Source organism: Girardinichthys multiradiatus, chromosome Y (genome assembly GCF_021462225.1).
Source record: "Girardinichthys multiradiatus isolate DD_20200921_A chromosome Y, DD_fGirMul_XY1, whole genome shotgun sequence".
Lineage (NCBI taxonomy): Eukaryota > Metazoa > Chordata > Actinopteri > Cyprinodontiformes > Goodeidae > Girardinichthys > Girardinichthys multiradiatus.
The window spans coordinates 15,747,731-15,764,417 of record NC_061818.1 but is presented as its reverse complement, the minus strand read 5'-3'; the positions used below and the strand labels follow the sequence as shown (position 1 = coordinate 15,764,417).

At 39.4% G+C, this 16,687-nt stretch overlaps 1 protein-coding gene across 1 annotated transcript; it reads left to right on the top strand.

Moving 5' to 3' along the window:
• The first annotated feature begins 3,569 nt into the window (after window positions 1-3,569).
• Window positions 3,570-9,334, top strand: LOC124864235 (chromo domain-containing protein cec-1-like). Its single transcript, XM_047358924.1, has 6 exons — window positions 3,570-3,903; window positions 5,699-5,742; window positions 5,864-5,929; window positions 6,044-6,110; window positions 7,424-7,715; window positions 7,804-9,334. The coding sequence occupies exons 1-6, from the start codon at window positions 3,835-3,837 to the stop codon at window positions 8,352-8,354; spliced, it is 1,089 nt and encodes a 362-aa protein (XP_047214880.1). The 5' UTR covers window positions 3,570-3,834; the 3' UTR covers window positions 8,355-9,334.
• The last annotated feature ends 7,353 nt before the right edge of the window (window positions 9,335-16,687 follow it).

Below are 16,687 nucleotides of genomic sequence, written 5' to 3'. Positions count from 1 at the left end.
TCATCAAAACTGGGTTTGAAATTGATAAAGCAAGCTGATATTAAGCTTCTGGAATCCCCCCAACCTCAAACTTATAAAAGTAAGGATATTGCAAGGAAATGAACCAATTTACATGAGTGTCTACCATTTTCTGACATGAAGGGAGGCCAAATATACAGCTAGAAACATGCTAAATGTTTGTTCCTGACTACAAAGAAATGTTGAGTTCATCTCAAACTTGCTAAAACACATTTATGCAACTATAAACTGGATTCCAGTGCTGAGTCTCCCAGGAACCTCGACGCAGAAGTCCTCCGTCCCTGTAACACTAAGCGGGGTAAAGGCAGAGAATCTCTTCCAAGGCTGGCACCTGGCACTTCTTCGTCGATGTCCCCAGAGTAAATCAGTCAAGGAATCCTGTTTGTGTCGCCAAATTGTTGTAGAAAAATTCGCATCCAGAGACTGATGATTGTCACACAGAATCAGCTTTATTTTAATCTTGCAAGAGAGAAGGATTTTACAGCATTGGAGATGCGCTCAGAAGTGCTGCCAGATCATTCTGACTAGATAAAGCAAAGGTTCTCCTTATAAGCTACAACAGTTTTCAAGGTAACTCTCATGAGACCCAGAGAGACGAGGTCCCAGACATAATCTTAACAGTGTGGCATACATATTATCTCACACAGGTGCAAGCAGAAGGCTGAAAAACCATTAGAATGGAACAACACTGAGGGGTTCCAATACTTTTGTCAGTTCCTGTAGAGTATCAAGGAGCAAATCAAGTAAGGCACTAAAAATTCTCATAACATTATATATATATTGAGTCAGTATGCATAATTTTGGCTCTGCTGGTTTCTCATTACCACTCAGCCTGCGAAAACATGTGTTAAATTCCTCTTAATCCTCGTGCTTTGTTTCCAAAATAACTCTGATGATATCATAGTGAAGTCACTAGTCTTCACTTTGTTTACGCTTCCTTTAGATTGGAAACTGTGGTGCAAGAGTTTCCCATGACGACCAAAAACACCATCCAGAACAGATGCTGCAGGTTTGAAGACACTTTTCCCTGAAACATCAGTTGTTTAGACGGAAGAAACACCTGCATACATCGAGTCATTGAACAACTATAGGTTTAGAAATGTTATCAGAGCATCACATCTGATTCAATCATATAGGGTTAACTTTAGGGAGGTTAGGGGTCAATAAATCTGTTTTCAGCTCTTCCTGCTGCGTCATCCTCATCATTCTGCTTTTCTGCAGTCTCCATAACAACAGTTACCATGACATCCAGTGCTCGTAAGTGATGTGAGTTTTCCAGGTGCAGAGAGACCGTGAACCATAGGCAGCAAGACGAACTGCGTACATGTGCAGAGTCACAGAAAGGTTTATCGTAAAGTGATTCAATGAAAGCTAACAGGAGTCTTATTTAACAGCACTACCTTTATTACATGCTTCTCTAGGGACTGGATGAGAGAAAGATCAGGGATGAAGTTAGAAAAGTGTCCGTGCCACTCTGAACACCAAGTTTTCATATCTCCAGATAGGTCATATTTGAGACTTTCTGTCCGTTTTTTCCCCGTTTTGGTTAAACATTTGGATCAAACACACTTGGATGGGCTGTGCATTTCCACTGAAGGAGAAGTGAGGCAGGACTGTCATTTCCATTGCAGATTCTGATCTTTGCCGGCTTTACTTCTGTTACATAAAAATACATGAGCTCTCACTGTTTTACTGACAAGTTCAGTGAGTTCAGTGTTTTAACTACGCCGCCTCACATTGCTTACTGATCGGTCTTTGAAGCTGGGATGGGGCTGATATGATCTATTTCTTCTGTATTTTAAAGGATTAGTATGTATAAATAACCTTATTGGATTCCTGATGCAGAGTTCAAAGCAAAACTGATTATTTTTGTCTTGTCTGTATGCTAAACATGAAGCTAAAGTAAGCCTCCATATAGAAACTTTATGATGTAAGAAGATTTTTAAAATTAGAAGTAAAGACGTTTTACCTCTTTTTTTGTGGAAAAATCTGTTTCCTTTAAGCTATTGGATGGAGTATGTCAGCTCATCAATCTGTCTTTATCTTCACACAATTTGCCACACATGATAAATTAATATATGGATATACAGTGTCGACGATACTTATTGGCACCCTGGTAAAAATGTGTTAAAACAGTTTTTGGTTCCCCTGCTGTCTTTGCCTTCTTTGTTGATTTGATCTAATGCTTTGGATCACAATCCTGTTTAAATACACAATACTGACCCATTTTCTATTTTCTGGTAAAGCTTCTCAGACTTTAACATCATGATACTCTAACAATGTTCCCAAAGCTGTTAGAAGAGAAACAGGCCCACAGCATCACAGATACTCCACCATACCTACCAGTGGATATAAGGTGCTTTCCCAAACATTCCTCCTTTGTCATCGCAAACCCAACTGAATTGTCAGTGAAACTCTCAGCTTTAGTCTCATCTAGGTAAATCACAGGGTTACAGTTAAAATCCCAGTAAAGTTTGGCAAACTCCACATTTCTGATGGTAGGACAGTTGTCTAGCAGTGCACCTCAGAGTTGCTTTTCTTTTAACTCCCTTACCATCCTACTGTGGGGGCAAGAGAAACTTGGGTCCTTGTCCATCCTAGTGCCAGATGGGGGCTATTGATAGTCTTGGGGTGAAACATTATAACCAAAGGTCATAACAGAATTTTAAGAGTTTTATCTTGCTGTCATCATATGGGGAGAGAGGTTTGGTCTGCAAGTGTGTGACACATTTACAATTTACAAAATGTACCGTACATGAAAATAAGCTCCTCTTTTCTCTTAAACACATATTCATAAAAACTTTTTAAATTTTGAGACCATCTGACCAAGAAAGCAAATGCGGCATGGCAGCATGTTAATAGGGGTGGCTATTACCCCTCCTTACCACCCAGCACTGGTCGCTCTATTATTATTGTCATGTCATATTCATACCCCACAAAGTCACTGATTACTGATCAGACAGATCTAGAAACTCAGATCAAGCTCACAAAAGTAAAGTACAAATAGAAAAATGATGGTATTACAGTTATTTCAAACGTGTTGTTTGGGTCACTGATACTTTAGCAAATGGTGTTTTTAATAAAAAAACGTTGTCTCTTACTGCTTTATTTAGAAATAAACACCTTTTCAGTGTCTGGTTATGCCTCTGTACCAAAACATGGATTCATTCAGTTATTCTAACCAGTCGTGAAATTAACTTTGGCCAGCAGTGTGTTCTATCAGGGTGTTCATTAGTGAACATATGTGAGAATATCTTGAAGGGAAATAAAGCAGGAGGGATATCTAAACTTTAATGTTCTTTAGTAAATGGCAAGAATAAATCATGGTTGCCTGAAACTATTTTTACAATTAAGCCAGACAATAAAATAAAAATGCTTTTAAAATATTAATTTTTTATTGAAATCCCCCAATGCCCTCACTAACCTTGCCTGTGCCTTTCTCCTCCCACTTCATCCTCTGTCCCTCCTCTGCACTCTGCTCCAATTGTCTGCGCGTTCTCGTCTCCACGGGCACGTTCATTGGGGGCTTGGCCCTCGACGCAACAGAAAGGGGGCGCGCCCGCATTAAAGCAGCGCGCTGTTCAGCGTTGATGTGTCGCAGATTTTAAAAACTGAGGCAGGAGAACGGCAGGAGTTTCTGTGCAAGGGGATGCGCACAACGCTTTGCGGAAAAAAACAAGAACACTCAGAGGGAGCCGTGGAAAAACACCTTGCGCGCTTTTTTTTGCATTCGTCCGTCCTCCTTTAACTACTTATTCCCGCACGTTGGGAAGTAAACTAGCAGGGATCCAGTTGCGTCCCGTTTGGATCGCCGCGATGGAGCTGATATCAATTGGAGAGCAAGTGTTCGCCGTTGAGTCAATTACAAAGAAGAGAATCAGAAAGGTAAGAAACACCACTGCTTATGAGATAAACTCCCCTTTAATAACATTATTATCCTGATGTGTTTATGCTAATGTAGCTTACTGTTCTAACCGCCGTCCTCGCGCCGCCAGCAACAACACTAGGCTATGTGCGGGATGCGTGAAGAAAACATTACAACTACGTGGTTATTTTATGCAATTGCGCCAAAGTTTCTCACAGTTTGCTGCATGACCGTGTTTTGGGGGAGCCTACGCAGTTGTAGTAAAATTAAAGAAGGGGGTGTGTGTATCATTTAAAGGGGACAGCGAGCGGGCTGCTGCGCAGTTTCTATTATTTACGCCAGACTGAAAAAGGCTGAGTAACATCCCAGAGTGCAGCGTGATGCTGATCGTATTTGGTTACGGCGGGGATGCGTTGTGAATTCAGACTGACTTACATTGACCCCACAGCGCTACAGGTGCTCTCTGCTAATACAAGTAAAACATAGCGATCCAATCCAAAGTTCACGATGTCGTAGGACAATGAGGGGCTTTCATTGCTAACGAACCGCTCTTCCCTCACATGCGTTGTAATTGTTAGAAAATATACATTTTTTTAATTGATTTAAACTTTGTCTTACTCAGTTTCGGACGTGAACGTTGCGCAACATTACTTGTTTACATGATCCGGCGTGGCCCCACCTATCCCAGCCACCGGTGTAATGTTCTAGAAAGTGCCCCTGCATGCTGGAAGGAGCGCTCCTGGAGCGTGCACGTGATCGCGACGCGAGCGCAGGGCTGCTGTTTGGAAGCGACGCAGCCCCGCTGTCAATGACGTCAGCCTGCAGAAAGAAACAGAAAACGTGGAAAGGGAGAAGAACATCCCGACCCTCCTCTTCCTCTGTGGAGGTCCAGATGTGCTGCAGTTCAATGAAAAAATAGAAACAGTTTACGGACTACCTAAATGTGCCTTTATTTAATTAAAATGTAAAACACGTGATAGTAATTAATAAAAAAAAAAAAAGATGGTGCAAATAATAAAATTTTTTGCAGCTGTTGTGCTATTTACTATTTGTTTACGGTCGCTATCCAATGCCAGAAGAAGACAATATAATAAATAAATGTGTTATGTAACTATTTATCTGTGTCATAATTACAATAACACTGAAAGTAATTGCCTTCAATAAATAAGAAATAAATATAGATAATGATTATTGATAATTATACGTGAATTTCATTAAGGAATGAATTTTCCTCATGAAATGAATAAATAAAAACATCCATTCTATTTACAAAAAGCACTCGTAGCTGTTTCACTGTTTAACTGTTTCATGGTCATCTGCTTCAACGCGTATTTATTTCATCATGTGGAGTCAATGTTCAGAGCTACCGCTGCTCTAGTCAGTATAGGTGGTCTGAAGTTGATTTGTGTGCTGCTTAACCAATCACTGCTGCCTAACTCTGACAGTTTAAGTTATTCTGGAGCCCACTGCAGCACAGGAATCATAAAGAAAGCCATTACACAATTCTATATGGCTTTAACATTTATTAATTTAACATTTTACTGCAAAAGTTTCACATAATTATTCAATTCTGCATAAGTTGTTGGTAATCATAAACACATTTTAATAGTTTTTAATTTTATTTAGGACATATATGAAAAACTGTTTTCCCCATTGTGGTGCTTTCGGCTCTTGATACTCCTCCTTCCCTCAGTCCACACTTTAAAGCGACAGCCACCATATATCTCGCACACAGGAATGCATTTAAATGAAAGGTTCACTGAATGCTGTCCCTCCTCTACATGTGACACCTCCCCCCTCTGTCTCGTTCTTCAGGGTAATGTGGAGTATCTACTGAAATGGCAGGGATGGTCCCCAGAGTGAGTAAGCCTTGAGTCATCAACAGACCTCATCACTTAGTGATACCCATGAACCACGTCTTTTATTCATAGTTAGATGTATAGACAGATAGATAATCATTATATATTTTTGTCTCTGCAGGTACAGTACTTGGGAGCCAGAAGACAACATTTTGGACCCTCTTTTGGTCTTGGCCTACGAAGAAAAGTGAGCAATAATGGAAGCAAGCATGGTTTCCCTTTTGTTTCCTCACAGTTGTTTTTTCTTACTCTTAATTTCTCTTTCTCTGCCTCCCCCACTCTGTATCTTCTCTTCTTGCAGTCAGGAGAAGGTCAGATCTCTGAGCTTTCGAAAGAAAGGTCTCAGACCCAGAAAGCTGGTGCTGCGGGTAACGACACTTATCTTGTTTCTTGCATCTCTAACATTTGTTGCATCTTCTTTCATTACCACAGGCTGCCCACAGCTGTGTATTTAAGGCTCGTAGTTACAAATTCAAACAAGTGCAGACATTTCAATAATTTGTTTTGTTTTGCATAATTTCCAGTAAGTTGCATCAGTAAATGCTTTCTTAAATTATAAAAAGGCTACTGAGCTGAATAAATTAATTGTTTAATTGTTGTATTTATTGATTTGGATTTAGACATAATCAGACTTTTCCAATCATAGGATTTGTATGGAAATGTTTTTATCTATTTATTAGGTTAGTGTTTGCTTTTGATTTTAAATTTTGTAATGCAACATTAATAATAATAATACAAAATAAAAAGCTAAATAAAGTTTATTAGCATCAAATTATTATTAGTAGTAGTAGTAATTTTAAAAGAAATAACATTTTAAGTGCAAACCCAATCCAATTTAGTAGTGATTTGGTGCATTTGTATTTTCTTCATAGTTGCTTAAAATACTGCGACGCTTTAAAAAGAAAACTACCTCAAACATAAACTAATTCAACTTAACTTCACTAATTTAACTTGGCTTTTCATAAAGTTGAGGCTGTTACTGAATTGTGGATTTTCCAAGCTCAACCAGATACAGCCCAGATTACATCACTATGGCAACCCTAGGGTTATTATGGAAACTGTTTTGATTCACTGAGTAGTTTTTTTGAGTAAAGGAGAATCCACCTTTAATTACAACCATTCAGCCAGGTAAGAAGAGAGGAAGCAATGCAGCATGATTGTTTGAGCTGTTTAGATGCTCCTGCAGCCTAAATCACTGATAACAGTTTCTCATAAGGTCAATGAGTCGGTCTGTTTGCACTGATCAACAAACAAGCAGAGGAAAAAATGTCATTGCAGCTGCAGAAATGCAGGTTTTGTTATTAAGAATAACAACTTAACAATCTGCTCTCTTACTGCCACAACATCACTTTCACCGCTGCTCTCCCGGCCTAAACTAAGCTTATATTACACATTAATGGAGGAGGTTGTGAGAAGGTTTCCATCTGAAATTTAGGATTGTGCATTATTTTCTGTAAACTGAGCTGCATATGGAAAACTAATTATCTCCCCTAATGTACTGATCCAATCTAGATTTCCTTAAAGAACTTTCACAGTTCTTAAAACTCATTTATGCTCGTTTTACAAGAATTTATCTTCTTGTTATAACACTGCAAAAAAATATCTGTTGTGATAAAATGATGACAGATTTGTAAACCAGTAATTATTGCTCCCCTGATGACTCTTCACTGGTCTTCCTCAGAACATCTTTGGTATGGACCTCCGGAGTGCCCACAAAGATAATGAGAAGCCCCCGCCCCGCCTGCGCTTGTCCCTCACCAGATCCATGAGCACAGACGTCGAGCAGGTGTTTCGGCGCCCAGCTAGGAGGAGGATCAGACAGAGAGTGGCCAAAGCCTTCCCAAAACACTCCTCCAACAAGCCCATCCATGAGCAGAAGATGAGAGTGGAGCCGGTGGAGAAGGATTGGGGTGAGGAGGACAAACCTGGATGTGAGAGCACCATTGAGGAGAGATGTGAAGACAGCTCGTATGGTCAGTCCACCAAGCTTTGAATGACGGCAAAATTTATTTGAATTGAATCATTATATATAACCAGTGTTTTTCCTGCTGTCTCCTGCAGGTCAGTCAGAGTGCAGCTCACCTCCGTTCCTGGAGGAACAGGACATAGACATGGAGGTGGAGGTGGAGGAGAAAGCTGTCTGCCCAGATATGTGGACCGACGGACCAGACGGAGGAGTCTTTGACACCAGTTGGAGACAAACACACACACATGCACATGAGCAATCAAAGGACAACACCTTGGCATCTGAAGCCAAACAGGGAGACGTTTCCCCATGCAGCAAGTCAGACTGGGGAGAGGTGAAAGGTGAGGAAGTCTGTTCAGAATGTCCAAAAGTGGAGAAGAAGAATGCAACCTCAGTGATAGTGAGGGTCCAGGGCTGTGGCAAGACGATGGGTGACGCCGTCTCCGTCTGCTCCGACTCTGAGCTGAAGAAAGATGAAGTGAGAAGAGACAGTCAGAGCGTCATCGTGACTGCATTGGACCGTCCAAAAGTTCCTACCGAACCGCTGCATCCCGAGAAAGTGATTGTGACGAACGTGACTGTAAACTGCCTGACGGTGACTTTCCAAGAAGCCAGGGGTGCCGAGGGCTTCTTCACCGGCTGCTGAACCAAGACAGGGAAACCCAGAGAGGGATCAACATAACCATAGTTAGACTTACCGCTCATGGTGAAGTAAATAACACAAGCAAATAGTGTCTGTAAGGTCATTCCACATGGTTTTAAATGAGTTCAGTAAGACATTGCCTTGGAATAAAAGTGAGTGGTAATCTTATTATTATAGTGGCTCATTTTTTGCGTGGGACAGGAAACAATGCACTCCAGATTAAACAAATCTTAGTGGCAGAGTTTATTCTTACAGCAGCGAGGTTTAGCCCCGCAGCAGGAGAAGACAGCTTCAAACAAGTTTACAAAACAACTCTGATGCAGCTACTGTTCCCGTTGTCCTCAGTGCTTTCCATCAAGATGCGGCTCTGAGTCAGACCTGCTTCCACTCCACTTTTTTACACAAAAAATTATGTTTTTTGTAAATGTTGCTCACTATCTCGCACTGAGCTACCCGCATGCGCCCATCAGTCTGTGCCACACATGCACGCAGCTCTGCCGTGCTTTGTCAGAGGGGTTTATTTCTGTAACAAAAGAGAGATCCAACAAAGACGGCGGATTAATGCCTTGTCCTCAGATGGAGCCGTGCATCTAAAGGAGGACGGACGCACAAAAGGAAACGCACAGTGGTGTTTGCTGTCTCTCTGTCCTTTAACTTTCCAAGTATGAAATGCTACCTGGTTCTATTTTTGTATTACCGATTGATAGTCCGCTCCTTTCACTGGCTTCTGTGCATATCAAAAGAGGAGATATCAATTTAACACGTTGCTTCTGCTATGTAGGTAATGGTGCAAATGGAAGCAAATGTACTTTGAGTCAAACTGTAGTGAGCTGTTATTTATTGCATGTCACTTGTATAAACTAATTTATGTCTTTTGATGTTTCTGAATCTCTAACAAAGATGGATTGTCAAACATTCTTCCGCTCACAATAAAAGAAGATTTCTATTTGACTGCATTTTCAATAAATGTGTATTAAAAATAATGTGTCTTGGTGCATGTTCATCTTGGGTTGGTTTGGTTTGGGAAATAAAAATCATCTCTTCCAGTGATCCTAACAGAGTGGAGGCTTGATACAACTACTAGATCTTCCTAGAAACTTAAACTTAGAATCAAAAACCTATTTTCTTTAAACCCAGAAGTTCTACATGTTGTCAAGTTCTGTTCAAGGAAAGCGCAGCTTTAAAAACCCAAATGACCTGGCAGCAAAGAGAAGATTGTAGACAGAATATTTTATGAAGTACTGTTACTAAGTATTACCACTAGAGGGCATAATGTTCTCATTCAGAGAAGGTGTTTGCCTTCAGATCCTGATGTGATTCGTAATAACTGCCTGCATGGCTAGGGTGTCTACTGCTGCTGGAAGAACAAAGCAGCCACAATGCAAACGCGATTTGAAAATATAGCCAAAATTGGGGAAAAATGTGCTTGAAAGTCCCAGATCTTCAAAGAACTCTGATTTAGCAATTTTCCAGGTCTGGAAGAGTATGGGAAAAACAACTAAGAGCATGGGAAACTATGTTTGTTCCAGATTTTCCTTCCTTGACCTTCCTCTCTTTCCTTAGCTGCTTTGTTTTGTCCTGGCCGGCGGTACTTTCTTTGTGTCCTCCCTTCCTCGTGTCCTTATTTTCTTCATATGTACATATGAACTTCTTCCTTGTTACCTTCCTTTTTGGTGCCCTACCTTCCTTTTCTCTGGTTTTCTTTCCTTCCTAGTATCCTCTTTCCCTTTTGCATCCTTCTTGTCCTGCATCCTTGTGACCTTCCTTCTGGAAAAATATAGAATAATCACCTGATCTATATAGTGGTAGTTTTCATGTGCTTATTGTGCAGAACAGGAACCTTTTTGCTATTCTGCTATTCACAGAGTAACGCTGGGAGTCTAACAAGCTGATATTAGCTGGTTAATTAGTCAGGCTATATGCTTCTGTAGCCAGCCTGCAGTCAGCTGCTTAACAGATATGCTGCTCATAGTTTGCCAACTGTAGCCTACGTATTAAACAATATTGCCTAAATAAGAGTGAAGTGTGGTGCTCCTTTAGTTTCCACATCATGGCTACATTTATTGGGACCCCAAATGTTACCAAACAGCATGATTTGTATAGACTATAACAAAAGCAAAGCTGACTTCCAGCATCTTAAAACAACCACAATTTCAAAACCTTCAAAGCAGTTTATGAGGGAGCTATGTTATGAAATATTAAACCACCCTCATGTTTGCATTGTTTCATTACAAATATCTTTCTACATGTCATGTGGAATTGCAGGAACTTTTAGCTAACAGCCTCCAATAACCCTGCCTGCAACTCAGGGCCCCAAAAATGAATAACTTCCAGGCAACCCAAACACTCAGAACCACAGCTAAATGTGTGACAACACTAGACCAATGAGACACACCAATTATTATGAGATTTTCATTGATTTTCTATTTTGTATTAAAATGTTTATGAAAAATTATTGATTTTTATTTAATTGTTTCCAGGTCATGTGAGCAAAATACTTTAAATCGCTGCTTAATTGTGCTACTATACTAGACATAATAAGACACACTATCAATTTATTCTTTTCCATTTTTATATTAATATATTTATGGGGAAAAAATCATATATTCCCAACAGGTTCTAATGTGGCTAAATTAAAATAATAAGAGAACTTCCCTTTAATGTGTCTCTTTTTTACACTGACCATTTTCCTCCATCCTTTCATCCCTTTGCAGTTTTACTTATGGAGTCACCCTAGAAAGGTTTTGTAACAGCTTTAACAACTGATTATTTAAAGTCATGTTCTATACAGGTCCTTCTCAAAATATTAGCATATTGAGATGAAGTTCATTATTTTCCATAATGTAATGATGAAAATTTAACATTCATATATTTTAGATTCATTGCACACTAACTGAAATATTTCAGGTCTTTTATTGTCTTAATACGGATGATTTTGGCATACAGCTCATGAAAACCCAAAATTCCTATCTCACAAAATTAGCATATCATTAAAAGGGTCTCTAAACGAGCTATGAACCTAATCATCTGAATCAACGAGTTAACTCTAAACACCTGCAAAAGATTCCTGAGGCCTTTAAAACTCCCAGCCTGGTTCATCACTCAAAACCCCAATCATGGGTAAGACTGCCGACCTGACTGCTGTCCAGAAGGCCACTATTGACACCCTCAAGCAAGAGGGTAAGACACAGAAAGAAATTTCTGAACGAATAGGCTGTTCCCAGAGTGCTGTATCAAGGCACCTCAGTGGGAAGTCTGTGGGAAGGAAAAAGTGCGGCAGAAAACGCTGCACAACGAGAAGAGGTGACCGGACCCTGAGGAAGATTGTGGAGAAGGGCCGATTCCACACCTTGGGGGACCTGCAGAAGCAGTGGACTGAGTCTGGAGTAGAAACATCCAGAGCCACCGTGCACAGGCGTGTGCAGGAAATGGGCTACAGGTGCCGCATTCCCCAGGTCAAGCCACTTTTGAACCAGAAACAGCAGCAGAAGCGCCTGACCTGGGCTACAGAGAAGCAGCACTGGACTGTTGCTCAGTGGTCCAAAGTACTTTTTTCGGATGAAAGCAAATTCTGCATGTCATTCGGAAATCAAGGTGCCAGAGTCTGGAGGAAGACTGGGGAGAAGGAAATGCCAAAATGCCAGAAGTCCAGTGTCAAGTACCCACAGTCAGTGATGGTCTGGGTTGCCGTGTCAGCTGCTGGTGTTGGTCCACTGTGTTTTATCAAGGGCAGGGTCAATGCAGCTAGCTATCAGGAGATTTTGGAGCACTTCATGCTTCCATCTGCTGAAAAGCTTTATGGAGATGAAGATTTCATTTTTCAGCACGACCTGGCACCTGCTCACAGTGCCAAAACCACTGGTAAATGGTTTACTGACCATGGTATCACTGTGCTCAATTGGCCTGCCAACTCTCCTGACCTGAACCCCATAGAGAATCTGTGGGATATTGTGAAGAGAACGTTGAGAGACTCAAGACCCAACACTCTGGATGAGCTAAAGGCCGCTATCGAAGCATCCTGGGCCTCCATAAGACCTCAGCAGTGCCACAGGCTGATTGCCTCCATGCCACGCCGCATTGAAGCAGTCATTTCTGCCAAAGGATTCCCGACCAAGTATTGAGTGCATAACTGTACATGATTATTTGAAGGTTGACGTTTTTTGTATTAAAAACACTTTTCTTTTATTGGTCGGATGAAATATGCTAATTTTGTGAGATAGGAATTTTGGGTTTTCATGAGCTGTATGCCAAAATCATCCATATTAAGACAATAAAAGACCTGAAATATTTCAGTTAGTGTGCAATGAATCTAAAATATATGAATGTTAAATTTTCATCATGACATTATGGAAAATAATGAACTTTATCACAATATGCTAATATTTTGAGAAGGACCTGTATTATCTCAAAGTCTGCTGTTGAAAGGTGCTCATATTACTTTAAAAAGATTTTTCATCAAGAGAAGGTGACTCAGAGGGTTATAATCGGTTGGAAAACCGGGGTTAGAACTCAAAATAAATGGGAACAAAAAGTTTTAATTAAATAAATAATTACATTGAATCATTACATTTTGCCACATTGAAACCTGTTGCCAATATAAGATACTTTTTTCCATAAAAATGTTAAAACTAACACCTAACTTAAAATTAACTTCTGTGAAAGAGTAAGAGGACATTTGGAGGGAAGGAGAAGGAGTATCCGTTTATAACGGTGACAGAGTGGAGTCAGACGTCTGACCCCGCCCAATATCCGACCCCCCATCCCATGAGCTGCAGCTGGGACCTTTTCACTTTTAGGGTTCCCAGGCCAGCAGGTGGCACTAAGTGGCTGCATACACTTCTTGTGCCTTGGGCTGGCATGCTTAAAGTCTTAACCTTGACTTGGTTGATATATGGATGCAAATATGTAAAACTATTATTTTCCAATTGGAAATATTTTTTCAGCATTTTTGGTACAAGTTACTATAAGACAACAGATATCTGGACACCAGCAGGGGAAAAAGTTACAATTTCCCCAATTAAGGAGAACCTCCTATCGGAGATTCCCATCTCTACTTAATGGATGCTGAGGAAAATTAATGTTTTTACAATAAAATTGCTAAAACCTAAAGCTAACTTCTAGATTTTTTTATCAGTTTTTCATCTTCCACTAGTTGGGTGTTTGTTTTCAGTGAACGCAAAACAGAAACCAGAGGCAGCAATGATTCTGCTGACCTTTAACAAAATTTATGGCTCTGTGTAAAGGGAGAGTCCTTTTATATTGTTTCTAGTCATGAGGAGCAGGTTACTTCAATGTAAAACTGAGCTACATGTGATGCTACATCACAAATTCAGCTGACAACGCAGTTCCACAAACTCACTATTTGCATGAATATTATAATTCAGATCTTTTAAAGACATTTAAAATATTCTTCCATTCAGGTTGGTAGTGTGATGCAACAAATCAATTACTTTTGTTTTTTAAACGGAACTGGGTCCACACGTTTGAATATTTGGTGGATTTCCCCTAATCCACATTGACTCAAAATTATACAAACGTAGATATTTACACTCAATATTTAGGTAAATGTCGCTAAGCAAGTTAGACCTGGACGACGTGTTTGCAGACTAACAAGATCCTGACAATATTCTGGCTGGGTATTTGAGCACCTTTAGTCAGTATTAATATAAGTCCTTTATGCTATCTTAGACTCAATTGGCTTTGCTCAAAATATTAACAAACCTACCCACCTTTGTCTTCATTCTCTGGACCTTGTGCTGACATATGGCACTGAATGTAAAGAGATAACAATATTTTCTCATAACTCTGTCCTGTCTGACCATTTTTTAATAACCTTTGAGTTTAATTTAACCGAGTACTCCACACCTGAAAGAAAATTTCATTATAGTAGATCATTATCAGACAATGCTGTAACGACCTTTAAAGAATCGGTTCCACTTTTACTTTCCTCAATATCACAGAGAAACACAGTGGATGGCAATAATTTTGTTTCTTCCCCTTCACAAATTGATTTTCTTGTTCATAGTGTTACTTCATCATTGCGTGGTGCATTAAACAATGCAGCCCCTTTGAAAAAGAAGGTAATTCTTCTTAAATAAAATTGATTCTATTAAAAATAAAATCTTTGACATACTCCTGAAGATGATTACTTCATCCTCAGCAAGTGAGACAACATTGGAAATAATTGTAGAACCTGATTTGTGTTTGGACTGTTTTGATCCTGTGGAGCTTCCTGAGTTATCAGAAATATTAGCTTCATCTAAACCTTTAACTTGTATGTTAGACCCAATCCCAACCAAATTATTAAAGGAAGTTTTCCCTCTGATTACCAGCCCCATTTTAGATATGATTAATCTATCCTTAGTAAATGGATATGTACCACAAGCTTTTAAGGTAGCTGTAATTAAACCTTTACTTCAAAAACCTTCGCTTGATCGAGATGACTTGAAAAATTACAGACCTATATCCAAGATAATATAATATATATATATATTATCTAAAATTCTTGAGAAAATAGTTGCTAATCAAAGGTGAGAGCATTTGCACAGCAATGACCTGTTTGAAGAGTTTCAGTTAGGCTTCAGAGCTCATCATAGCACTGAAACAGCTCTGCTGAAAGTCACTAATGATATTCTTATGGCCTCAGATAATGGACTTGTGTCTGTACTTGTCCTGTTAGATCTCAGTGCTGCATTTGATACAGTCGATCACAAAATTCTCTTAAAAAGGCTGGAATATGCTGTAGGGATCAGGGGAACAGCGCTAGGCTGTTTTAAATCTTATTTGTCTGACAGGTTCCAGTTTGTTCATGTAAATGATAAATCATCTTTAAACTCCAGGGTTAATTGTGGAGTACCACAGGGCTCAGTACTTGGGCCAATTCTCTTTACTATATATATGCTTCCAATAGGTCAAATTATCAGGCCGCATAGAATAAATTTTCACTGTTACGCTGATGATACTCAGCTTTACTTAACCATAAATCCTAATAAGACCAACCAGTTAGATAGACTACAAGCATGTCTTGAAGACATAAAAACTTGGATGACTGTAAATTTGCTGCTTCTAAATTCAGACAAGACAGAAATTGTTGTCTTTGGACCGAAGTCTTTAAAAAAGAAACTGCTTAGTCATTCACTTAACCTGGATGGCATTAAATTGACCTCTGGTAATAAAGTAAAAAACCATGGTGTTATTTTTGACCAGGAGATGTCATTTAAATCCCATATTAAACAGGTTTCTAGGATTTCCTTCTCTCACTTCCGGAACATTGCCGAAATTAGAAATATCCTGTCCAGGAGTGATGCTGAAAAACTAGTCCATGCATTTGTTACTTCAAGGCTGGACCATTGTAATTCTTTACTGTCAGGATGTCCACAAAATGCAGTTAAAAGCCTTCAGATGATTCAAAATGCTGCAGCAAGAGTTCTGATGAAAATTACAAATATAGATGATATTTCTCATATTTTAGCTTCCCTTCAATGGCTCCCTGTTAAATCCAGAATAGAATTTAAAATTCTCCTCCTCACATATGAAGCCCTTAATGATTGTGATGGCCACACCTGCAGCCACACAGTCGGTAACCCCATACACAAACATTTTTTCATTTTGAGTTTTCATATACACACTCACTGCAGCAAAAATACATGGGTTTCTGTTTATATTTTCATTTGACAATATTGAAATACATTAGTTCTAATTCTAGCGCGCACATTTGGTTAACTTTTGTATATTTAATTTTATCAAATATTTAACATTTTTTGTGTTTTCTTTGCTGGTGCTGTGGGGGAGTACCTTGAACTGAAGCAATGGACTCTGGCTGACACACTCCAATTCCAGATTGACTGATTGGGTGATACCATCTGGAGTTCCACCATGGGGGAAGACCATGGAGTCTTTATTTTAATTTTTGTTTTTGTGATTTGCTTATTTTGTTTAGTTATTAGTCATTCAAGTACATTTTTAAGCTAACTGTGTTTAGTTATTTTTGTTAGTTAAATTTCTGTATATGTTTTCCTTCCCTTTTCCTCAGTGTGTTAGTCTGGTCTGATCAGCCAGTATTTAGGTCCCCTTTGTTTGTTGTGTAGGAGGTCAGTTTGTTTGTTTGAGCAGTTAGTTTGAGGTTTTGTTATGTTTAACCCTGTTTTTTTTGTCTTGAGTTTAGCTTCTTTATTGGACCTCTTTTGAGGGCACTGTAACCGTTATTTGAATTTTGTTAGTTTGGGGAAATAAAACCCATGTTCTTTGAAAATTATTACTGTTCTCATGCTTGACCAGCTTGGTCCCTCACAATGATCTAGCTCCATCATACATCAGAGATCTGATTGTTCCATATA

Bases quoted from the DNA above. Each gene is read 5' to 3' on its own strand.
- LOC124864235 (XM_047358924.1), top strand. From the start codon at position 3,835: ATGGAGCTGATATCAATTGGAGAGCAAGTGTTCGCCGTTGAGTCAATT. The intron at 3,904-5,698 runs GTAAGAAACACC...CTCGTTCTTCAG, and splicing joins CAAAGAAGAGAATCAGAAAG to GGTAATGTGGAGTATCTACT. The intron at 5,743-5,863 runs GTGAGTAAGCCT...TTGTCTCTGCAG, and splicing joins TGGCAGGGATGGTCCCCAGA to GTACAGTACTTGGGAGCCAG.